The following is a 26623-nucleotide window of genomic DNA, read 5'->3' as shown; positions in this document are numbered from 1 at the left end:
TGAATTGAAAGATAAGAAATATTGATTTATATGGACAAGTGGTAAAACTATCAACAAGATCCCTACAATAATGAAACCACAATAGTACAAGGGAAGGAAGAAAGTGATGACAGCTTGATAGCATATGAGAATTCAAAGGGATAGAGAGAACTGATAAGGATACACTTCTATATCAAACATCATGGAACATAATGTGTTGTAGCACTTTATCAAAATACTGATGGATAAAAATTGGATCCAATTAATTCATTCTACAAGAGACAGTTTGAATCATATGAAAATCTCTCATAACATTACATGTTCATTGCATTCAAAAACTAGTACAGGCATGCCACTAAAGTGACAGCCATTTTACCATAGGGTTAAGCCGAATCATTTTGTTTAGTTAAGAGCTCAGAAATGTAAAACTCGTAACCTTTGTCCATTACAAATAAAAATTGTTTTAGTTTAGTTTAAATTTTACATTCTCAACCTAGACTTCACCAGATTAAATACTGCTATTTGCAGGCAGCGTTACAGCTGCCAGAAAATTTTGTTATGCAAATAATTCAGGAACTACATTGCCTTCATGCCAATCTACCTAATCTGAGATCATGCACTGTAGCAACAACAATGGCAGAGAAAAAATTTAGCATACAACCAAACTCCAAAGTTCACTTGCGAACAAAACGCTCAAGAGCTTTAGGCAGATCTAAATCACTGATCTTCGGCCTTTTATTAGCTCGTTCGTTCTTCAACTTTTCATCAACAAGTGGTCTTTTTGCTCTGATAATGTTTTCCTGCTTTTTCTTATGTCGTTTGCTTGGTTTGTTCCTCCCTTTTGTTTTCTTCTTCAAAATAACACTTTTACCAGCAGCAATGGCTGCTTGCATGTCAGCTTCCTTGGCCTTCTCACTCTTAAATTTAATGTTCTCTCTTTGTGTACGTCGTACAGCACCAATACTTTCTGGGTCTAACATAATCATTTCTGGCTGCAATTTATCAAGGAGTGAGTGAACCTCTTTTTCACGTCGCTGCTTCACTGTTTCAAATGGATTTGCAACAAATGTATCAAAGTTTGGCTCCCCTGACCCAGGCACAAGAATGGAGGATATCCCTGTAGCATGTCCAATAGCAAGCACATCTTCATATGGGCAGAATCCAATGTCTTGCACCTGTGATCCTTTTGCCAACCGGTGTCTCAAATATGGCTTGCTCTGCCTAGTCACTAATGCATCCTTCCAAATTTCAATTAGTGATTCACATCCCACAGCCAGTAAGCCTTTTTGGCTGATGTCCACACTTTTTGCATGACAAGAATAGCTATGTAGAGGTGAAAATTTTCTCAAATCCCAGACACGTAGTCTTCCATCAGTACCTGCTGTCACCATTTGATGCCCTTGCAAATCAAATGCCAGTGCTGTAACAGGACCATGATGGCAGAGTGTACTGACCAGCGGAGTGCTCATATTGGGGCTCCACATTGTAACTGTGCCATTGTTATGGCCCAATCCTAGCACAGCATTATGGGGATTCATACGCATTGTGACACACCGACCTAGTCGTGTTCTGAGACTGGCAATCAAATTGCCAGTACTTGTGTCCTGATATCGAAGAACACCAGATTTACTTATAGATGCCAAAAGGAAGTGTTTGGGTAGAAATTCAAGTTTTAAAGGGTCTGTATGTTCCTGCAAAATTTGATCAATGCATTAAGTTCATGTAAAAAGCAATCATTTGTAGTAGAGACCTGAAAGGAGAAAATGAACAATCATAGACATCAAAATGAAATGATTTTACCAAGAACATATTTCCTACCTTGAGACAATGAATTTCTGTACCATTTTTGTCATAGATGTAAGCATACCTGCAAAAGAGATATAATGAAAAAATTTATCTTACAGTGGAAACCAAAACTATTGCATTTTGATTATGAAACAAATCTGATGTGTTATTTTACACCTATGGAGGACATGAATTGATAAGCATAAAATCTTCACCATCTTATATTTATTAGAAATGGAAGTGCTGAATTAGATCATCTGAAGAAAGCTTTCAATAAACCCCACTAGAAGAAATGATACTTCTACTTTGACCTTGCTTCCCCATTTTTTTAGCACGATCAAAATATAAATTTAAACAAGCTAGTGGAGATTGTGCATCAGACAAGCTAAGTCTTCCCTATGACTACTGGTGGATTCCACTACATTTTCCACATCACCATTCATGGTTATGTAGTTTTTCTTTTGACAGTATTTTCTTAAAACCCTTCAATGGAAATATAGTAGATTGCTAAACATTTTCATTTCCAGGGATAAATGCCAACCTGTTGGACAACTGTGTCATTGATGTCAAAATTATATAGAGTCAATACAGAGGGTATATTCTTGTTGTACAGAGGGTGCTTTTTACATGTTGACTATACAGAAACGTTCAGAGGGTTTACACAGCTTATTATTCATACTCAAGTTATACATACCTCCTTGGTTAGAGTCAACTAAGTCTCTGTGTTAAGATGGTGTTCTAAACTGATACAGCACTGGATGTGATTATATATTGATAGACAAAGCGATGTGTCCACACTGGGTGTTCACTGAAGACTTTTATGAAGTAAGGTTTGATGCATGTGTCTGGATGTTGGCTCTTTGCCGGCTTATGTTTTCTTCTGCGACATCAGTGTCGGGTCTTCCAGGTCTCTGTTTTGATAATATTTCGTTTTTGTTTTATCTGGCACTCAAGGCAGGACTTTGCATGGAAAATACTTTGATTATAATAAATTTAAATAGAAGCAGGTGTAAGGCCAATGGAGATACTAGGGATAATACTTGTTTAGGCATCACTGCATAATGATAATCTTGCCATGTCAGTAAATCTATTTTGTCAAGTTGTGAATTTGTTTTTATCAGGCTGACAAAACCCCAGACAGGTCCTGATAACATTTGCTATTGGTATTGCATGTAAATACTTCAACAAAGACATGCAAAGGCATCGACAAGTCTGAAGGGATGTGACTCATTCAAAGTCAGAATTTTACAGAGACCTCAAATGACATCAAGTGATTAAACTATTAAAGATTCGATTTTGAATTGGCATTGAAACTATTACTTGGCATATGTTATACAAAAGTAGAACTGCTGGAAACCATAAATGTTTTATAAACATTAATTGCAGATGGAAAACGTAATCAATATTGTTCGAAAAAACGCGTCATCGGGAGCCAGTGTTCAAGAATATATCATTGGTTGGACTTTGCCTTAAGATAATGCGTTTCCTCAGTTGAGAGATGTGATAGTTAATCCAGTTGGCTGGTGGTTAAGGAAATAATTATAACAGTCTTCTAAACTTCCTTTTATCTGCTTTTTATATTGAGGCTCGTCATTGCTTGGTTTAAAACAGGAGAGACGGTGGTCCAAATGAAAGAGGATTAATGATGTTGGAAATAAATTGTGAATTCACAGTATATATATTAATGTAATCAGATTTCCACAATCGAATAGAAATGCATCACAGTTTTCTGGAATTTGATTGTGTAAGATTTTTTAACAAATATATTTTGAATCACACACAGTAATCCATCATCAGGATGAAGGAGAATGCGAGAGAATAGAATAATAATAATAATAGTGCAAGAAATCAGAATTTTTACCATCAACTTATTATCTTTATATTCTCTTGCACTCTCCTTCATCCTGAGGATGGATCATTGTGTGTGATACAAAACGCTGATATTAAAAATTCTTACACAATCAAATTCCAAAACTGTGAAGTATATATATTTATATATCTGTTGAAGGGTGATGTATATAAATGATGTTGTTAAAGATAGCTATGATAAGAAAATTCTGATCATAGATATGCTACAGGAAGAAGCATCAAAATACAGTTCAGGTATACTTTGCTTCTGGTTTGATATCATTTGCTCAAGGCCAGAAGTCATTATTTCACTGTCTTAGTTTATAAGCTAATGATTACAGAGGATACATTATCTCAGATTTTACAACAAAAAATTTCAGAATAGGTTGGGCAAATTATTATTCAGTAAATTTGTGAAATAGTTGCAACATTCTTCAACTCTGCTGGAGGGAAGTTCTCTTCTATAAATGTATGGTTCAATTTGCAAGAAAGTTGTATATTTCTGGATGGAATCTTCAGTCTAGAAAGTTTGTTTGTAATCAGTTTCCTGTTTCAGAACTTCAGATTGGTTACAACTGGAGTCTCAGAATTATTATTGGGCTAATATGACTTTCAGACTTATTGTAATTTGTTTCTAACTTTCTCCTGTCATTTGTAAGTTGACATTGAGTTGGTGTTGTGAGTGATATTGAGTTGATGCTCGGGTTGTTCTGGAAGATTTTCATGTGGTGAGAGGGATGGAGCTCTGAAAGAGTGGGGTTGTTGCTCCTTAGTGTTGTAGCCCTTAAAACATTGTAATTGGTTTGGTGCTGTATTAAGGGGTTTCGAGACTCCATAGGGTTGGAGCCCTTAAAAGCTGTAGTTGGATTGAAGATTTGTGAGGCTAGATTAGGACGGTAGATCCTAGCAGCTATTCTCACCGTGGTTTTCTCCTGCATTGGGTTTCCATGTCATATTATTGTGTATTGTGTTTTGTACTTCTTGATTTCATGGTATTAGCTTAATCAATTTTAATGCACTAAAAGTATAGAACTGATTAAGTTGAAGAAGATTTGGATTATTTTTTGAAATTAATTCTAAGGTATATTGAATATTCACTACTAAGTTACCCCCCACCCCCCAACCCCTCTTAGTAGTGAACCTGTGTTCTACACAGCTTGCCATTGCATTTTTATAGCTAGGACAATTTTGTTAGGCCAATGGGGGTGTTGAATTTTATTGTTTGGATTTTCTATTGGTGAATGCAAAGCATTTAATAGCCTGGGTTTCAATAATCACAATGATCACTCATCTGCTGATGCTTCCTTCTCTGTTTAATTAGGTTTTCAAAATCACAGTCATTCAAGTATGATCCATCAAAGATTTCTTCACTAAGTCACCAATCCATCACTGTGGTTTACTTTCCCACAACCCATGTTTCATTTGAATCCTGACTTATCCCTCAACTTATGCTTTGGTTGATAAATACCTCATATCCAGGAGTCTCTCACAAATGAAACCTTCAAGAATTTTCCTTTTTGTTTCCATGAGAATGCAAACCCAAGAAGTTTTATGTCTAGATTTAAACTTCTTTTATCTTTCACATTTAAGATTTTCATGTTATACTCTGTTTCTTTTATTTCTGGAACTGTCCAGATTTTATGTTGTCAATTAATGTCTTTTCACTTAGTTTCATTTCAGAGCATCAATCTGTTTGCTTTAAGTTTTTTGCCTATGGTCCAAATCCACGCACATAATTATTCAATCCAAATTCGATCCTTTTTTCTGCATCTGATTTCCACATTTTCTTTGAATCCTTTTCAAACAGTCAGGGATTCAAGATACTGACAGGTGTTTTCCCAGGGAGCACAAGCAAAATGCAGGTGTTCACCCCAAGTTCATGTTTCAGAGCTGAGATTAAATAAAGCTAACATTATATTTTACAAACTGGTTTAACATGTTTTCATATTGGCTGTTGACCTCCCCATCAGCACGAAATGGGTGGGTATAATCCAGGTTACAATCTGATGTCACATCCAGAATCATCTCGAAGAAAGTTTTAAACATTTGTAACTTTTTATCTCCAAGGTCATCCCAACATCAAAATTATCGTATTCCCTCATGTTATAAAATATTCATCTATTAAGTTAAAAGGAAAAGCACGGGGCTTAATTTAAAATTATATTTTGCAGACCTCGTGGACCCTAGAAGCAAATTTAACACAGATACTGCCTCCAATAATCATAGGGAAAAGAAGGCCTAGAGACTATTTTAAAGTCTGAGAAGCACTACATTGAAAGCTTTACCAAACTGACATTACTTGGATTCGGATCTCTGGAGTTACAACTGAAGTTAGTCCAAAGCTTACAGTTGGATCTGTGCGTTGTGCTCAAACCTTGCTCGACTTTGGACTAACCACAGATGAAACTTTGGACAAAGTAAACCGAGTTTCAATAAAAATCCACATCTAAGTTGCTATAAGAGCACCTTTGTATCATTTAAACTTATCTGGACTTGGATCTGTGTGTAGTGCTCAAACCTTACTGAGCTTTCCACTAAAGATGAACCCTTGGTCAAGCTAGATCATGTTTCAATAAAATTTCACATCCAAATTGCTAATAGAGCACCTTTGAATCATTTTAAGCTATCTTCCATGTGATACTTTTCTAGACCCTGAAAGCAAGTCAGATTTAATTCAATATTTTGGATCAGAATTTTTTAACTGGCTGTGGTGGCCTGAATACCATGCTATAACCTTGATTAGATTCCCATGAACTATCCACATGACACAAAATTGAAAGCCCAATACCAATCAACTTCTTGTCTCATGTCACTCGCCAGCCTGTATACACATATTTTGACAGCCAGAAAAGAGAGATCGTGGATTTAAATAATGAGCCACAGAGATTTCTAGAACTTCTGTTTCATTTTCACAAGGTTGTTAGAATAGATAGCATTCTTCATTTCACAAACAAATCAGACTCACTCTTCAGACTATAATTACATATTTCCATATGCAGGAAGTCCATGCTCATTCCTGCACCGTCTTCAAACACATGTTAACCATTCACCAAACTCACCTATAATACAGCTAGGAAAAGGGTGATCTAACAATGGAGAATTCTGTCAGAATCCCATAGAAAAGGTCATTCAATAAAGAATATGACTCCTCTAATGTATTTTGTCATTACTTACAAAAAATTGCATTCTCTTATGAGCATTATTAGTCAAATGTGTAAAAAAACATCACTCTTTGCAGCTAGTTTTTCCATATTCTTAATTAAACATTGGATCTTTACTGTCTTAGATATATATTTAAATTTTAGACTCATAAAATCTTCTCATTTCCCTGATTTAATTGAAAATAATTATTAATCATTCCTTAACTAATAGAGTATTTAAGCATTGAATCTTTGAATTTTTCCTTCACTCCTCTTATTCATTCTTCTCAGTCTCAATTCCTTTTCCTCATTTCCCTGCCTCTCTTCGTATTTGAATATCTAAGTCTGTAATACTATGCACACCCCTTTCCTTATCCTGATGAAGGATCAATGCATATGATCTGAAAGATTGATGCAAGAAAGCTAACACAGATGAATTCAAAAGCACCGGTTAATCAAACATTTGTTTTAACATAACAAAATAAATCTTGAAACTCTAGTTATACAACCAATTCAATACAAAATAAATCTTGAAAATCTAATTATGCATCCCATTAATACAAAACAAATCTTGAAAATATAGTTACACAACTAGTTCAATCATGATTTTGATATCAACTACACAGCAAAATTTTACAAAACAACAATTTACATCTAGTTCATCAAATTATACTTGGGCATGACGAAGTTTCAAATGCTGATGAATTTGGTATTGTACCTAAAACAGGTTTTCTGCAGACATATAAGAAAATATATCAATCATAATAAGAATTGATTATGAAGTTGATAATGAAAATTTTTAATTATACTCATATGAACACTGATAGTACCACATAAACCAATTCATGTCACTTCAACATGCATATGAGTTCTATCCCACCTTTGCACGAAATCAAATCTCAAAAAACTAACAATGATTGATATCCAGAACCAAGGAAGATATCAACAATTTATAGAATTATAAAAGGCATACTTTTTTTGAGCAGTGGCAAAAAAGAGCTCATTGTGTAGGAACTTCACATCATGCACTGTCTCTCTGACCTACAAAAAATTTATCCAAAATCCTTATATTAACATCTTAAACATACAACCACAAAGAGTCAAAAGACAAAATCGTCATTTTCTGTCAGTTAACTATCTGAGATAACCTCAAATCTTTAGGGCTATAAGAAACTCTATTTATAATGGAAAGGCAACAAAACAAGCAATTATGATGTAATCTTCCCACGTAAAAGTAAAATTCCCTTTTCAACAATGTTATCATTGTGATATTGCTATTAGGATTTAACTGTGTGATTTTGAGTCAAACTCATTGACCCATGTTTCATGAGTAGTGATTCAACATGAATCCATCTCTCATGAGAATAAATGGAACACTTAGCACTCATTGGATCTCGGTGATGCTCATAGGGGTGAAGCACCGGGATGCTCACAGGGTGGAAGCACCGGTAAGTCCCAGTGCTTCACCCCTATGAGCATCACCTAGATCCAATGAGTGCTAAGAGTTCCATTTATTCTCATGAGAGATGGATTCATGTTGAATCACTACTCATGAAACATGGGTCAATGAGTTTGACTCAAAATCACAGAGTTAAATCCTGATAGCAATATCACAATTTGACTTGCTGTGGAAATTATCTCCTACTTATCAATGTTATCATTGATAATTACTTTTGTCCTAAAACTTTGGTCAGTTCTTAATTAGCATTAAAATCCACCAAAACTTATTGAAATCATTACAGGTATAATAAATGAAAATTAATTGTCTTTTGTTTAGGCTAATTACATAAACAAAAATAATATCTAGTGTTTGCATCTCTATCAACATTATATATTTTAATTAAATTGTCTTGCACCTATGCACGAAACGTGTCAAAACTAACTTGAAGTTCCATCGTGAGTCGAAAATTCTTCCACTCCATCATTGAAATATGACCCTTACGACCAGCAATTACCAAGTGACGACCACTCAAGGTGTAGTCCACAGCATATGGCCCAAATCCTGTTGAACCAGACATGTTCTCCACACTCAGCAAGAGGAAGCCAATTTTGTGATTATAAATTTGCAGTCAGTGTGCACATTCTACACTAAAATCTATTAAACAAAATTAACCTACTGATAGAAATCATGCATTGATGATATTTACCTGGTAGCTTAAGATCAAATGCCTTTCTTGAGCTTAGAAGATCAACCTCACGAACAATATTTTCCTGTCTGAAGTTGCTTGTCCTCTCTATGCCTTCTGCCTCCACGTAACCTCCCTCACTTGGAAGAAGCCACTGAGAATCACAGAAACCATCTGTAAGAGAATAACTCCAACCTGTAGTCGGATAAAACTTCGTCTCTGCTATAATGTACAGGACTCACTAACACAAGAAAAATGTTAATCTTTCCCTAGCTCCTTTGTAAATTTACTGTGACTTTAAAAAGCATTATCAGTAAGTGTGGCTAAACTGACATTGTCAGTACAAAACTAAACAGTAGAGATACCATTCATATGTTAACTTCCCCTGAAGAGACAATAAATCATGCCAAATAGAAGCATCATGATAATTCATTACAGTATCTATCAAGGAAACAAGCAAGCATAGAGGGGGGCATCACTATCAAGAAAATGAAAAGATTTCTCACAACATTTGTTTCATACCTGCAAAGGAAGAAATAATGATTATAATATTTCTGCTTGTCTCTATAAATGTTATTGTTATTTGAAGCATAGTTTTAAAATCCTTCAAGTTACTTGCAAGCGCACATCGGCCAACAGTGCTTGGCGAGTTAACAAAAGAGTCTCATAAACCCTCATCCAACATGATATGATTTGCTGTCTCAACAGAAAATAACAATAAATAGAGATCTGCAAAATTCTAATTAATTTGGAAATGTTTTCAAACCCCAACTACAGCTCAAATGTCATGACCAAACTAATAATATAGAAATATTTCAATCCCGCAACACAAATATTAAGATCTTTATTTAATAAGCTCCAATTGTTGACCTTTCCACACGGTTGCAACACAACTACAAATCTCAAAATATTTGGAAACCTTCACCAATCATTGGAACTTGGTCCAAGAATGTTGACTCAACTGTAGCAATACTATAGAAAGCTGTAAATGACAATATCAACACTTGCAAACTATGAAAGACTTCAATCTATAAGCCCAAATGCAATCCTTAAATGGAATCAACCCAAGCAGAGATCATATAACATACGAAATATTGGGCACAAAACTCAAGGTGGGATCCCATAAATAATTTAAATGCAGATTTAAGGTGCAAAACTCAAGGTCTTTTCTATTTGAATTTGCCTCAAACTAAACACACAAAGGCCACGTATTTAATGTCAATTTACAATCACGAGGAGATTTGATCCAATAAATTGTTTTAAGATTCAAATTTTAAGATGGATTGAATTAAATGATATAGCCATGAATTCAAAACCTGAGGTAGCGTCCATTAAATGAAAGATTGCAAGCATTTAGAAAACGAATTGCATTAGCAGCTGCCTTATATCCAAGCTAGCTACTATAAACAAGGCGAGTAACTTCAATTTAAAGATCGTATTCATTGGAAATGCAAAGAGAACTCAAAAAATTCGAGCTTCCAAGGGCAGATTTGTAAAATTTGTTTCAACTACTGTGACCGTCGAAAGTATAACAGAGATCAAACCCACCATTTTTCAACCCACATCTGCAAATCAAGACAATACTAGGACCTATATCAGTCATTCGGAGGACAGCTTGAAGCAATCATTATCAAGGCGACTCAATTCCAAATCAGTTACCAGAGATAGAGCTTCGACTCCAGGCCTCTGCTTGCATTAAATTCTGATTTTGGATCTCTGGAAGCCCTCAAAAGCAAATTAAATTTGGTTGCAAATCTGATCATAACTATTTGTCAATAAGATAAAAACCCAATTTTGGATTAGGTGCAGGTGATTAACGATTCCAATTAGATTGCAAGCTTTAGATCCAAGGAAGATAGCTTGATTTCAGCTTTTCATCATAATTTTAGCATCATTCACAGAGGCCTATTTTCATTTTGAGAACTGTATATCAGACCTCATTTTGAATTTTAATAACATCTTTTTGGTCAGACATGGGATTAAATCAATTTGGCATAAGTATTAAGATATTTAGAAATCGAAACAAATCGGTTCTTTGAGGGTTTTAGGGTGCAATAAGTCCAAATCGATCTATTTTGTAACTCTGGTATAAATGTCAAAGGTTCTGAATTAATCTTTCAGCCGCTACTGATCTCTGATTTTTGGTCCAGATTTGATTATGTAAAACAAATTTTAACTATAATGTTTGTTGCAGGACTGGGTATGGAAAAAGGATTTTAAAACTGCCAGACCAATACCCCAAGCCAAGAAAGAAGGATTTGCCAGTGAAAGACAAAGAACGAGATGACCAATCAGCTAAAGGAAAGGAAGCCAAGACCATTGAAAATGCTAAAGAAAGAAGGGCAAAATCAAAAGTTTAAGAGGGACTGATGCAAGAGATAATAATGAAGAATGAAGAAGGATTCATCGACAATGAGATGAAAAGGGATTAACATATTCAAGCAGACAACTTAGAAGATCAAGGCATTTGTAGTAGGATACAACCTGTTAATTCTGTAACTTCGATATCATACTGATCTCATTTTACAGATTGTACTGATCATGTAATGCATGTATATCTTCATTTGGATTCGCCTTTTTAAGATGTCTTAGATTGTTAACCTTATCGGCAATCTTATTAGGAGCATTTATTAATGTTTCTTTGCATGATTGTTGTTAGTATCTTTACTAACAAATTATATTTACTAGGAGATGCTGATCTTGGAGTATAATAACTAAGTTATATATAAGGGCCAACCTAGGAAGAGACATGTCCTTTGTAAGGACATGCCTCTTGGGTGCATTATAAATATAAGGTTAGAATGAGGTTAGAGAACACACAACAGAAAATAAAGTCTGCTTCTCTACATTTCTGCCTTACACGAATTATTGCAGAGTAAGAACTGTTATCTCCAATATCTGCACCCCGATTTGCTTTTAAGTCCTAAAACTAGCAGTGATTTTGGAAAAACATTGGATCAACCAGAAGTTGTGGGTAACCTATGACCTGGTTGAACCTCCGGATTCTAGGCCAGTTCCTATATGATATATCTGATACCTTACTTGTACTAATGAGAAGTGAAAACTTATATGGAAAAGGGTAAAAGGACAACCTTGAACATGAAAAGCTTAAAAGATTTAAAATAAGGTGATACACCAAGATTGATAACACAAAGTATTGTTATACTTGAGACACAATGAAAGTTTTTTTTTTTAACAGATAATCACAAAAACCCCTGCTTGAAGATCTGCTAATTCATATCAATAATTTAAGAGAAGGTTTATGAACTTGAAAATATACGAAAGGAAACTAATCAACGATCGAATATATCAATAATGGAAACACAACTCAAAACCTATGAAACAGATATTAGATAAGGAAGATGCAAGACAAGACATAATTTAGAAAGGTCTATCAATAAAAACACAATTTGAATAACGTCAATCACCTTGAAGCATACAACCAAATCTTTCACTCCAAAACTGGTTCCAATGAAAACTTTATTCCAATCAAAGGCCCAAAAAACAATACATCTGCATAATAGCTCAGAATAATGAAGAAAAAGATACTAAGGACAAAATCACATAAGCATCCTCCTCTCAAAATCTGAACCCCCTCATGAAAAACAACAGGAGTATATAACAACAATACCATCTGCCTCAAATCAGGAAATCTGGGTCGAAATAATGAGTTAACTCATTATCAAGAACCTCTAAAAACTCTAAAAATATGCTCCAAATATCTCAAACTACGCCTTTACCATCCACGCATAAGAAAAGTCTAAAAAAGAGCCCCAAACTGCCACAAATCACTCCATAATGCACTCTAAACTCATCAATCTGAACTAGGTCTCTAAAAATATCAACTGAGGCTGCCCCTTAAAATTTGGCATTGAAATATTTACGCCCTCTCAACTGCTTGATACTCCTAGTTGAACTTTGAAATTACAATGCAAAGTCCCCTTTCTAAAACCAAACTCTCCCCTTTTTATTTATTATTTATTGCATTTTTATGATTATTATCATCTAATAGCTGATTTATAAAATATCAACTAAAGAAAAAATAATAACATATATAATTTTAATGGAATGCAATGAATAATAAAATAATAAAATAAGTTTATTAAAATAACAATAGAGACACTTAAGAGATAGAGTCTTTATTATTATTTTATAAACTTGTATATGAAAAAGAAAAACGACTCCATATACATGCATAGACCTGAAATTCTATTCAAATCAATTTAGGATTTGATAAAAAGGAAGACAAGGGTTTATTTGTCATTTCGAATGCATAAGGAATGAGAGACAAAACACGGCGGGGTTACTTTGAAACCCTAGCCGCCATGAATATCTCAGATCTGTGCTTCTCTTTGCTGTAGACGCCATTATTTGGTGTGTAGTTGTCCTTTGTTGGTCTCTGTTATGGCGAATGCTTGTGCTGGCATGAAAATGCGTGGCTTTTTCGGCTGCCAACTGATGATTTGGTATTGTATCCGGCCGAATCTGCTCTTTTCCTGTGGGTTTCTCTTGTAGCTGGGCTTTAACTAGACGCCGTTAAACTCATTTCACGTGTTTGGAAACAAGAAAAACGTGGCCCTTGCTTTATCTATGCTGTTACATCCGGCCGTGGGCTCTGATAATAGACTGTGAGATTTGAATGCCTGGAAACTCATTTCACGTGTTAAGAAACAAGAAAAACAAACATGGCTCTCTGTAAGTGATCTCTTCCTCTTTATTTCTTTGTGAACTTTCTTTATTTCATGGGTATGAAAAAGTGACATGCTGACTGGTTATTTTTCACATTATTTGAAGAACACATTTGCCATTTTGTGAGTTTGAATGATATCTCTATGAGCCTGTTATTTTCATTTTTCTCTATACGGGTTTTAAACTGGAAGAATTTTTGTAATACCACCTCAGATCTGTGGTTTTCTATGAGGGTTTCCGCTTGTTTTGAACTCACTTACCATTTTCTCAATGTTTTGTCCTTGCTGGAAGTTATTATGCATATGGACGCCATATTTACCTCAGATCTGTGCCATATTTTTGTGAGGATTTCTGCTGCAAGTTGTAATATTTGTGATTTTTTTTTTTTTTTTTTTAAATCTTGGCTCCATTTTGGGTTACTGTGTCAACTCATTCGTACCAGATTTAATGAGGGTTCTTTTGCTGTATATGAATCTTGAGCACCTTTTTATTTCAGACCTGTGATTTTCTTGACATGAAATAAATACTACAGCAGGTACTTTTTCCTTCTTTTGTCAATGACCTCTAGAACCCAAGCTCTGATGTTGCTATATCTTTCTCATTTTTTTGGGTTTCCAAACGTTCTTCAAAAATGTTAAGAGAAAACTGTACAGTTCGCCTACAGTAGTCATATCACTTAGAAGGCACCAAAGGCTCATCTGAACCATGGCTTGTAACACCATATTAGGATCCATCTCATACACTTGATAAAAATTCCAAAAGCCCTTCTCTAATGTTTGGATTAATGCTTCCCATCATGCCAAAATCATAAAAAATGAGTCGGCCTCCATTTGCATCATCTACAGTTATATCTTGCCAACTTTCGCCTATCAACTCCCAGCTTATCCAAAGCAGAAATCCTATTTGTTTTGATACCTAGAACATACTATATTGTGAGGACCTGTGGTGTTATTTATTCCCAACAAATTTTTTAGAACTTTAACATAATCCATGCTCCTAAAAGTTTTTGCAAACAGCTCTGCATTTGCTGCTTCCTTACTATAATCAATTTCTTGATACGGAACAGTGGAACATTCATCATAAATAGCAACCCAATCCCTTTTGGCACCATCTGACTTTGGATCAATCTTTTGTAGATATTATGCTATAACCCACAAATTCTTCAGATCAATGTCGAACAATTCCTTGAGCCCTTCTGTTGAACCTTGACAATTACTTCCTGGCCTTTCAACCTTGCACAGTGTACCTGATCCAGATTTTCTCTGTTAGTGATTCTCTGCTGGAAGTTGTTATTTTTACTAATACTGGTGAGTATTATCTTGCTTCTGTCATTGCTTATGGTTTGCATTTTGACTTGTATGACGGACTTTCCCTATTGGCTGAAAATGGTTTTTTTTTTGCTGTGATAGATAACCTCTTGCTGTAGCTTTTATTCTTGTTGTATGAGTGAAACAAAAGGTTTCAAAACTTTGAAAGTTCATCCCTTTAATGTTTCATTTGTTGTTATTTGTATGCATACCAATCCCACCTGCTACACCTATCCTGTTTTCACTAGTTTTTATAAGTAAAAGGTTTCAAAACAAAATGAATTGTCCCTTTAATACTTTATTTTTCGCGATTGACTTCTCTATCTGCTGATGTATGCCTTTATTTTACTGAGATGAATAGCATGTAGGATGGTGAATGCGAGATGAAGTGAGCTATCAGCATTGCTTAGATCCATTGGATCTAACCTATCCTCTTTTGTAAATGCAAGGATTGGAAGCACGAAAAGGGCAAGATCCGGAACAGCAAGAAGGTGGATGCAGATGGCTGCCACTTCACCAATCATTACAGGCAATGACTGGTGCCCATGACCTTTTTCTCCTTTACTCCTCTTTCATGTTACTGATTTCAGTAGAGTATAGGTGTATGTCAACACATAGGGACTACTCTCACAGTCAAATGTGTGGGAGAAATTTAATTTCAGCATTTTATTTCTGTCATGATTTGTTCCATCATACAAACATTGTATATTATTTCAGTATGAATAAAAATACTTTTCTTTTAATGCATTTCTGAGAATTACTTAAAAGTAATAAGCATGTATGTTTTCCTCCATTTGAATATGTGTGAAAATTGAGCAACAAGAACATTTCCAGAATTGAGATTATACCATTGAAGAGACTTTATATAAGTTTGATATAGAAGATTATCTTCAACAAGCAACTAAGAAGGTATTATTTCAGTCTGATTTATAGCAGAATTTGAAGAAACTTTACATGGTATCAGAGCTCTCGTAGTCAAACCTAGGCTCTACAAATTGACAATCAGACTTTATATATCTAGCAACATCTTTCTATCTTCAATGGCAAGCACAATCAGACCCAATGACAAGTTTGATGGGAAAGAACACTTCGTTGCTTGGAAATTCAGAATTATGATGATTCTTGAAGACAATGATGTGAAACAATTTGTTGATTCAGCATCTAAGCAACCTGATGTTGAACCTAATAACACTATCTGGAGTAAAGGAAATAGGAAAGCATGCAAATCATATTAGATGGAGTGAAAAATGAAATAGTACCTATGCTAATGAAGCATCAAACAACATTTCATATGATGAATGCATTATTAAATGCATATGGGGTTAACAATGCGACTAGAAACCTTGCACTAAAATGGCAACTAAATCATATACAGATAAAGAAGGGAGTATCTATGAACTCTTACTTTCTAAGGGTGGCTAGTCTAAGAGATGACCTTGCAAGTATAGGGACCATAATTGAAGACAAGGAACTAACACTTATGGCTATGGATGGGTTACCAAATTTATGGGAAACATTCTCAGAAGGAGTAAGTTGTAGAGACAATCTTCCAGACTTTAATAGACTTAAAGGAGATTACCTACAAGAAGAATCTAAAAAACTTAAGAAAGGAGGAAGATTGAAAATTGAAAATGACGAACTTCATGTTCTCAATACAAATTCTTATAAAGGTAAGAAGAAGCACTTCAAGAAGAAGAAGAGTAATCAAAGAAATGAAAAACCTAAGAAAAATCTATCCAAAATAAAATGGTTCAAATGTGAAAAATTTGGACATTATAAATCTAATTGCCCTGAGAATACAAAGCAGCAAGTAAACTGTACAAACATTACTAGGAAAGAAGATAACTATGATCCTGAGAATCGTGTATTGTATTTTGCACTATCAAATGAAGTATCAAGCAAAGCATGGGAATTGATAGTGGATCATCTCGACACATTATAGGGTACAAAGAAGCACCGGACTCTATATTTGAAGAGGTTGATGGCGAAGTTACCATTGGTGATAATTCTACTCATTCAATCAAACGAATTGGGAATTGCACCTTGAAACTGAACTCGGGTAGTTCTCTACATCTCAAAGGAGTACTCTATGTACTAGGAATAAAAAAGAATCTAATCTTTGTTACAGCACTTGAAGATGGACATAATGGTGCATTCATAGACGGGAAAGTAATGACCTGGTCTAAGAACTCTTCATTTAAGAAATCAAAATTGATTGGTCAAAGAAAGTGATACTTGTATGAATTAAATACAAAACCTTGTCAACCTATTCAACTCTTAATTCATGAAGTTGTTGATAAAAACGAAATATGGCATAGAAGGTTAGGACATCTAAATTTCAAAACCTTATCGACTATGGAGAAGATGGTAGTTGGTTTACCTACGTTGAATAAAGATCATTCAAGCATATGCAAAGGATGCGCTCTGGGTAAGAACACCAAAAGTCCATTTCATGATAGCACAAGAAAAACTAACAATGTTTTGGAATTAATCCACTCATTTTTATGTGGACCTATGTCTATTCCTTCTCTTAGAGGATTCTGGTACTATATACTTTTTATAGATGACTGTTCTAGGAAAACTTGGATTTACTTCTTGAATTGTAAAGAACAAAAAGAAATCCTTAAGAGATTTAAAGAATTAAAAACCTTAACTGAAAACTTATCAGGAGACAAAATTAAAACTCTAAGGGCTAATAATGGAGGGGAATATACTTCAGATTTGTTTAAAGAGTTTTGTAAAAAAGTAGGAATTAAGAGGGAGTATATCGTTACTTATAACACACAACAAAACGGTGTAGCAGAAAGGAAGAATAAAACAATTATAGAAGCAGCAAGCGCTATGATATTTGATCAAAACTTAGAATATTATCTTTGGGCAAAAACCTCATGTATTGCTGTCTATATTCAAAACAGAAGTCCTCACTCCTACCTTAGAGATAAAACTCCTGAAGAAGTCTTTACTAAGGTTAAACCTAATATAAGTCATCTTAGGATTTTTGAGTGCCCAATATATATACATGTTCCAAAAGAAAAGAGAACTAAGTTTGAACCCTCCGAGGGGGAAGGTATTTTTGTTGGGTATGGTGAAACATCTAAAGCATATAGGATTTTCATAACTGGTCAGAAAAGCATTGAACTTAGTAGGGATGTAATATTTGAAGAAGATTTAGCATTCAAAAGAGCCCTAAGTTCTGGAGATCCCTCTCCCTTACATAGTTATGAAGAAAACACTAAATTTGAGTTTCAGAGGGAGAAAATTGAAGAAATTGAAGATGAAATTCAAAATCTTAATCTTGAGGAAACTCAAAATCTAAAGAAAAGACCACTTTGGGCCATTAAGACAATAGAGGAAGCACAAGACTTCCCTATACCATTTGGAACCTTCAGAGAAAGCAAAAGATCCAAAAGATTTTCTAGTTATGCAACAAACATGAGTGATTTATCTAAATCAAAACCAACCAATGTCTCATATGTTATTAAACATACAACTTGGAAATCCATTATTAAGAATGATGTTTGGGAAATTGTTCCAAGACCTGAAGGAAAATTCATTGTTTCTTCTAAGTGCTTAGTGGATATTTAAAATCAAGCATGCTGCTGACAGTAACATTGAAAAATTTAAAGCCAAATTCATAGCCAGGGGATTCTCTCAGAAAGAGGGAATTGATTACGAATACCTTTGCTCCTGTTGCTAGATACACCTCTGTAAGAATAGTCCTAGCTATTGCAGCATCGAAGGGATGAAAAGTACATCAGATGGATGTAAAAACAACATTTCTGAATAGAAAAATTACAGAAGAGGTATATTTGGAGCAACCTAAAGGATTTGAAACTCATAACCCTAAAGTTTTTGTTTGCAAACTCAAGAAAGCTCTCTATGGGCTTAAACAGGCTCCAAGGGCCTGGTATGAAAGAATAGATAAGTAACTCACCAGTTTAGGATTCTCAAACAATGAAACTGATCCAAATCTCTATTATAAAAAGGATAAAGATGACATGATAATATTGATACTATATGTTGATGATTTACTAATAACAGGTGATGATCATCTTCTAGATCAATGCAAGAAAGATCTAATCAAAGAGTTTGAAATGAGAGATTTAGGACTCCTTCATTACTTCCTAGGACTAGAAGTATGGGAGAATTTTAACAGCATCGTACTTAATCAAGGAAAGTATATATTAGACATCTTGAAGAGATTTGGAATGTGGAACTACAAGCCTATGTCTTCTCCAATGGAGACTAATCTACATAAACTTAAGGAAGCAACAGCAGAATCACCTTCGATAGATTCTACTCTTTACAGACAAATGATTGGGTCTCTTATGTACTTGGTAAATACAAGACCTGATATTTGCTATGTTATTAGTGCCATAAGTCAATTTATATGTGAGCCAAAGGAGATTCACCTAGTTGCAATCAAACACATCATGAGATACTTACAAGGCACTCTTAATCTTGGGCTCAAGTATGAGGAAGTTGACTTTGACTACACGGGTACACAAACTCAGATTGGGTTGGAAAAGTTACTGATAGGAAAAGCACTTCACGATGTTGTTTCAATTTAGGTTCAGCAATGATATCTTGGATATGCAGAAAGCAAGCATCAGTAGCACAGAGTTCCACAAAAGTTGAATACATTGCTGCAACAATGGCCTCTCAGGAAGCAATCTGGCTTAGAAAGTTACTTGTGGGATTATTTGGTCAACCCATGAATCCTACTATTATTCATCGTGATAATCAGAGTTCCATCAAGCTTTCTATGAATCCAGTTTTTCATGACAGGTCCAAGCATATTGAAATTCCTTACTATTATGTAAGAGATATGGTAGATAGGAATACTGTAAAATTAGAATACATTTGTACTACAGATCAGACAACAGATATTCTTACCAAACCTCTCTCTCGACTGAAGATAGATCACTTCAGGAAAAGACTTGGTATGGTTGAATTGTAATACATTTGTATTTTTTAATTATTAATAATTTTGAATTAAAATTATTATTGTCAGACTATTGACTGTTATGGGCTTCACCATTTGTATTCATTATTTAAAAGGTGACCATCTCTAAGATAATGAACACTTGTATAAAAAACATTATGAGAGATGATGATCTCTTGAATAATGTGTTGAACAATAGAGAACTACTGTCAAATCTAGATGAGTTCAAAATCATGTTGTGATGTAGACATTTCTATGTCTATGAGTCACAACTTGGATAAAAAAAGAATTTAATCATTCCCCAGATTTTATCCTGTGTTCTGGTAGATCTTAACTCAAGATGATGTTGTGATATAGGACTGTAAGTACCTATGAGTCACAACTTGGATAAAAGAAGAATTCAATCATTCTCTAGATTTTATCCTTTATATTGCATTCCATGCAATACTGTTATCACAAGTGATAAGTCATATCACAGGTATAGTAATATGTCATAGTATCATGTGTTCAATGATACCACATGCTTAGAAGATTCAAATAGATATAAAGTACCAATCTATGCTTATTCATCTTAATTGATGATGCTAGATATGTTATCTCTCAATATGAATATCAAGTTAAAAGGGGGTGTTAATTCTATAACTTTGATATCATACTGATCTGATTTTACAGATCGTACTGATCATGTAATGCATGTATATCCTCATTTGGATTCGCCTCTTTAATATGTCTTAGATTGTTAACTTTATCGGCGAACTTCCTAGGAGCATTTATTTATGTTTCTTTGCATGATTGTTGTTAGTATATTTACTAACAAATTATGTTAACTAGGAGACGCTGATCTTGGAGTATAATAACTAAGTTATATATAAGGGCCGACCTAGGAAGAGACATGTCCTTTGTAAGGACATGCCTCTTGGGTGCATTATAAATATAAGGTTAGAATGAGGTTAGAGCACACACAATAGAAAATAAAGTCTGCTTCTCTACATTTCTGCCTTATACAAATTATTGCAAAGCAAGAACATTTCCAGAATTGAGATTATACCATTGAAGACACTTCATATAAGTCTGATATAGAAGATTCTCTTCAGCAAGCAACTAAGAAGGTATTATTTCAGCCTGATTTATAGCAGAATTTGCAGAAACTTTACACCACCCTTATTTTTTCTTCTTCATTTCCTACTCAAATCCTACCGAAGAGGTCAAGGAGAGCTTTATTGGATGCATTCAAAAGATGACATCTAAGCTCGAATTAAGAGACCTTGTTGTGGCTGAATTGGAAAATCATAGAGAATCAAGTGGAAAGGTATTGTTTTTAAACTTGGCTAAAGAGGAAGAACCAATCAAATACAAGGTATAAGATTTGGAATTTTTCACAAGCATCTTACAAGCTACAAATTTCAAATTTACATTTATTGATAATTAAACAAATTATTATTTCATTTTGCTTTCTAAATCTTTGACATTTTGTCTTGTTGATTCTTGAAGGAGAAATTGAAGTGGATATACACCAAATCTCCAAATATTTGTCTTTCAAATCTTATGCCAACCTTGTAGTTCATTATTTGATAGGTGGAACAATCAACTCCGCCAACCCATTCATGCAGTAGGATACAACCCTTATTTTTTCTTCTTGAGTTCCTACTCGAATCCTAGCAAGGAGGTCAAGGAGGCCTTTATTGCATGCATTTAAAGGATGACACCTAAACTTGAGGTGAGAGACCTTGTTGTGGCTGAATTTGAAAATCATTGAGAATCAAGTGGAAAGCTCTTGTTTTTAAACTTGGCTAAAGAGGAAGAACCACTCAAACACTAGGTATAAGATTTGGAGACTTTCACATGCATCTTACAAGCTACAAATTTCAAATTTATTCTATTGATAATTTGATAAATTATTATTTCATTTTGCTTTCTAAATCTTCAATATTTTGTCTTGTTGATTCTTGAAGGAGAAATTGAAGTGGAAATACACCAAATCTCCAAATATTTGCCCTTCAAATCTTATGCCAACCTTGTAGTCCATTCAACTAAACGCAATTGAATTGAGAGACCTCGTTGTGGTTGAATTCAAAAATTATAGGGAATCAAGTAGTAAGTTATTCTTTTTATAGCTGGCCAACAAAGGAAGAACCACTCAAACACTAAGTATAATATTTGGAGTATTCCACATGCATCTTACAAGCTACAAATTTCAAATTTACAAGTTTACAACTATTGATAATTTGATAAAATATATTATCACTTTGCCTCAGAACTTTGCAATATTTTATTTTGCAAATTCTTGGAGGAGAAAATGGGTTGGAAATACTACTGTAACACTGGAGTTGGGATACACTAGGAAGAGTTTCCAAGTAGGGGGACAAAGGGTTTCAAATTTGGAAAAACAAGGGGCGGGGGGTTATTGTATACTATAAGTATACATAAAGAACATGAAATGATGCTTCAATATAACATACCAAATTGAAATTGTTGAACATAGCAAAATTGCAACACGAACCACAACCATTGAACATTCAACCTAGTAACATAGTACATGCCCAATAACATTCAAAAATCAAATTCAAATAGAAATTCAAGTACCCGGCTCGGCAGGGGCGTGGTTGCAAAATGGCAGAGGTGGCGTACTTGGTTACTCCAATAGCCGATGCAAGAACATCTGGGGACATGTACTTCAAGGTTCTGGGCAGGGAGGTGGGGAGCGCGAGTACCCAAGTTTAACTGAGAAATACCTCAAAGATCCAAAGATTTACCCTTCGAATATTATTCCAACCTTGTAATTCATCCAAATGTGAGTACAATTGGAGCTTCTTCGAGGCCATCCATGTGGAAAAAAGGAATCGGTTAGCTCAAATATGCCTCAATGAATTTGTCTTTGTGCAATATAATCTTCATATGTGCATAAGCACTGTAGAGGCAATATCCAATTGATTTGGTTGATATAAGTCCTTATAGTGATTGGAAGCGAAGGAGCAACCTTCGTTGTTTACCAAGGATGACATTTATGATTTAAAAATATTGGCAATCGAGAATTGGGTGTATTTGGATTCACAGTGGATGGCATTGAGGACGCTAAGGAGGTTGAGCATGATGAGTCATTGCCAATGCTAGCAACATCTACAAACAAGATGGAGGTCAAGCCACAAATTGTGTCAAGTGAGGAGGTGCAGCCGCAAAGGACTCATAGGACTAGACCCTATATTTATACCCTAAGTCACAAGGTTTGAATTCAAATTTGAGTTCGTCGATCATAAAATTCGAATGAAATCCGGCAAGGGTAAAAGTTCGGAAAAAATTCGACATTAAAATTTAGTTATATATATTTATATATTTTTAAATATTACTAATATATCCACAAAATTGTTAAAATAGTTGAACATTGTTAAATAGTTTAACTAAATAACTCAATATCAGTTTAAAATTAAATAATATTAAATTAAATTACAGTGTTATGTTAAAATTCATAAAATTCGGATGACATTCGGAAAGAGTTAAAATTCGCTGAAATTTGAATCAAAAGGATGAAATTCGGCAAATCCTGTGACTTAGTTTATACCTATCCACTAGTTTTTACTCAAGATGGGAAGAGGAAGATGTAAAATGTTTTGAATCTTGATGTTGTGCTTTCTTTTTTACAAAAATAATTTTCTATTATCATTTTGCTTTAGACAACTACACTACCAGTCATCAGCATTCCACATAAGGATGTCATTTTGTACCCAATTTGCATTTAAATCAATTAAATATTTATAAGGTCATCTTGTTTCTTCTCCTCACTGAATTTTGCAGGAAAAAAAGCATTTCCAATTAAATTTAAGCAGGTTTTTTTAAGTTGTGGAGTCTTTTGCCAAGTTTCTTTTTTGGGCCTTCGCAAGTTTCTGTTGCTGGTGAGTTTTTCAACACCACAAGACAAGATAATATCAATTTAGAATAAGCATTAGTATGCATCATGATATCATACAAAAGTTATTCGTATTAAAATCCAATTAAGGCAATAGTCACTCGAAGGTAGATTCCTATAAATATAATAAGCTCATTAGGAATTCGTTTGAAATGTTTGCAAACTACAATCTCAAGGTTGGTCGCCCTTTGATTGCGAAAGCACGGAAGGTGGGTCGCCCTTCCATCCCTCAGTTCACCTTGGAGGCTAGTCATCCTCCTTAATCAAGCACAAGAGCAAGAAGTTCAATCTTCCATTCCACCTACTAACCACAAGCATTGAAGAGTAGTTGTTCATTTCAACTCAACATGGCAACTTAATTCAATCATGAAGGTTGGTCAGCCTTCATATTTGTAATCTGTCTCTAAATTCAAAATGTAGTATTATATGAAACTATTATCAAATATCTATATTACAAAGAAGCATTTAGATTATTTACATAGATTAATAATTCCTGCAAGTACTAACATTGCATAGACACATAAAAAGTCCTATAATTATACTTATTTCTCATAAATTGATGCTAATATTAATTCCTGATCTGATTATCAACTAATTTCTTCTTTTATCATGTGGAGAATCAACCTTCAACAAATGAATATTCCTCCTATTTATATCTGCATGTGGAGGGGTGTCAAACCTCTTCACCAATCCCTTTTCAAAGACTCCCACTCCTTCATAACGGAGCACTGTCATTTATTTTAGTTTCCATGCTCTTTGATAACTGCTGCCTAAATATTAATATCAGTCAGCCTCCTCATTTAGTTCCATGAACCTTGGTTGGCCTCTAATTAAATAATCTAACCTTGAATCTCGGCTTCTTAACAATGAAATGGTAGTATTTTTTATTTTATCTAGTCGGACTCTTTTGTTAAATCGCTGATCTGGAATGATTTTTCTGTTATTGTATCCTAGTTGTTCTCCTTAATTGGCTGAAAATTATTAAAATTTGAAAATTGAGGCTATGATTTGTCCTGTAAAAGCAATGTTTTAAGAGCAGGGGCATGACATTCAATATTAGATCTAGCATAAATTTGACATTGTCTAGAGCATAGCCATATCAACTTTGTCATCTTACTGAAAATAAACCTCTTTAATTCATGGACACTCTAGTTTCTTAGGCATTTATGAGGTGTAATTATGAAGCAAAGGAAGCTTTTTCAGTCAAGTCTTACTTTTTCGAATATGGTTTTGGCATTCTTGGTGTAAACAAAACTTGCACAAGAAAAAGACTTTGACATATTCTCCCTTTATTTCAGTACTGAGGCTCTATTTGGCTCCAGCTACAATTGGACAAAAACTAAAAACAGATAAAGCGTGTTAGGCTGATCTCAAACCTGTTCGACTTTAGCTGCACTTCTCGCCGATTTTCCATACAATGCTTCCTTGGTAGCTAATTGCCCTTTAAGCTTCTTATCTTTAATTTCCTAAAACAATGAAATAATAATATGGCTATTACAAATAAAAAAGAAGTATACAGTCTCAGCATAAATGATTAATCCTAGACCCTAAGCTGACAAGACACAGTGCATAGTTGAATTCCTTCCTGCTTTATTTGCCGTGACATCTTTTCATAGTAAAAACTAATTCAAGGGCAGTAATAAATTTTTACCTTTAAGTGCACACCTTCTCCTCTCAGATATTTCTTGACCTGCTTGTCACACACATTCTCGTTGTCTTTTTCTGTATCCATATTTTCCTACAAATCTATTTCAATAAACATTAAGATATATGAAATAGCATAGAAGTCATTTTTATTTACTAACTAATGGGCTTAATCTTAATTGTATAAAGCCAAATTAAACAAAAAACCCAAAAAAACTTTAAAAGTTTGGATCTTGCACTGTATATGGCCAATATCACCCCCTAATATTACCCAAGCCTCTAGTTGTGTTTTACCCATTCACATAAATACAACTAAAATTGTGTCAGTGGAACTATAACAATATCGTAGTAGCATTCCATGTATTGCCCCGGACTGATTATCACATCAATTCTCTGTAATATTCCCTCCTTATAATTTTTTGTCAATAGTTTGTTTGACGGTTTAAATGATCAAATAAATAGAAAAATGCATTGACTGAAACGCAATAACTTCATCATGTAAACTGAAGCACATAATATTTATTTTATTACACCAGCAAATGAGTTCACAACTGTAGAAAATACATATATATTCGTGAGGTCTTATCAACCTGAGATAAATAGCAGCAACAGTCACCACTTCTGGAGCATACAGCAGCAGCTAAACTTCATATCAGTCTACGTACAGAGAAATGGCACTCGTGCTTCCCACGACCCTTCACCCTAACACGCGCTCCTGAAAAGTGCCCTTTGCTCAGAGTAACAATCACCAAAGAAGCAAATCTGAATTCCAAAATGGGAGTATATGCAATCCCCCTTAATGCCCACGATTTACCTCAAAACGCCCGCCTCTGAAGGAAGGAGTGATATGAACGACGGAGAGCAACAGGAACTGTTTTTAAATTTCTTCCATGACCCGCCCTAGCACAAAGCACATTACTCTCTTAGCAATTTGATTTAATGAAAAACCCTAGGATGGAAGGTAAATGTAGGGTAATTAAACTATACCCTTTGATCTTTTATAGGGCATATTTTTACATTGAGTATATAATTAAACTAGCACTTGCACTTAGACGTGCAAGTAGAGTATTTTATGAATATTATCATTGTCTGAAATTGCATAGATCATTAAAGGGTTCAACATATTTTTCTTATGATTTATGAGATTTTTGGTCATGAAACAAGAATGGCCAAGTGATTGAAAGTGCTTCACAACAAATGTATTTTTCAACTCCTCAAGTTATCTCTATCTATGAGATTTTCACAATACTTATATTTTC

At 34.4% G+C, this 26623-nt stretch overlaps 1 protein-coding gene across 3 annotated transcripts; it reads right to left on the bottom strand.

Moving 5' to 3' along the window:
* Nucleotides 1–264: 264 nt before the first annotated feature.
* On the bottom strand, nt 265–26315 carry LOC149537605 (putative U3 small nucleolar RNA-associated protein 7). 3 transcript variants are annotated; one of them, XM_089798978.1, is made up of 9 exons: nt 26179–26311; nt 25955–26079; nt 25372–25466; nt 25097–25186; nt 8900–9032; nt 8636–8754; nt 7726–7793; nt 1798–1846; nt 265–1670 (listed from the first exon to the last, which is right to left on the bottom strand). In XM_089798978.1, the coding sequence occupies exons 3-9, from the start codon at nt 25450–25452 to the stop codon at nt 654–656; spliced, it is 1557 nt and encodes a 518-aa protein (XP_089655104.1). In that variant the 5' UTR covers nt 25453–25466; nt 25955–26079; nt 26179–26311; the 3' UTR covers nt 265–653. The 3 variants fall into 3 exon arrangements, with proteins under 3 accessions (XP_089655104.1, XP_089655103.1, XP_089655105.1); XM_089798977.1 differs by having other exon boundaries at nt 25955–26315; XM_089798979.1 differs by having other exon boundaries at nt 25372–25458; nt 25955–26314.
* Nucleotides 26316–26623: the final 308 nt, after the last annotated feature.

The sequence above is a fragment of the Cupressus sempervirens genome, chromosome 9 (assembly GCF_028749045.1).
Source record: "Cupressus sempervirens isolate cs-2001-9-10 chromosome 9, ASM2874904v1, whole genome shotgun sequence".
Lineage (NCBI taxonomy): Eukaryota > Viridiplantae > Streptophyta > Pinopsida > Cupressales > Cupressaceae > Cupressus > Cupressus sempervirens.
This window is presented reverse-complemented; position numbering and strand designations above follow the sequence as displayed.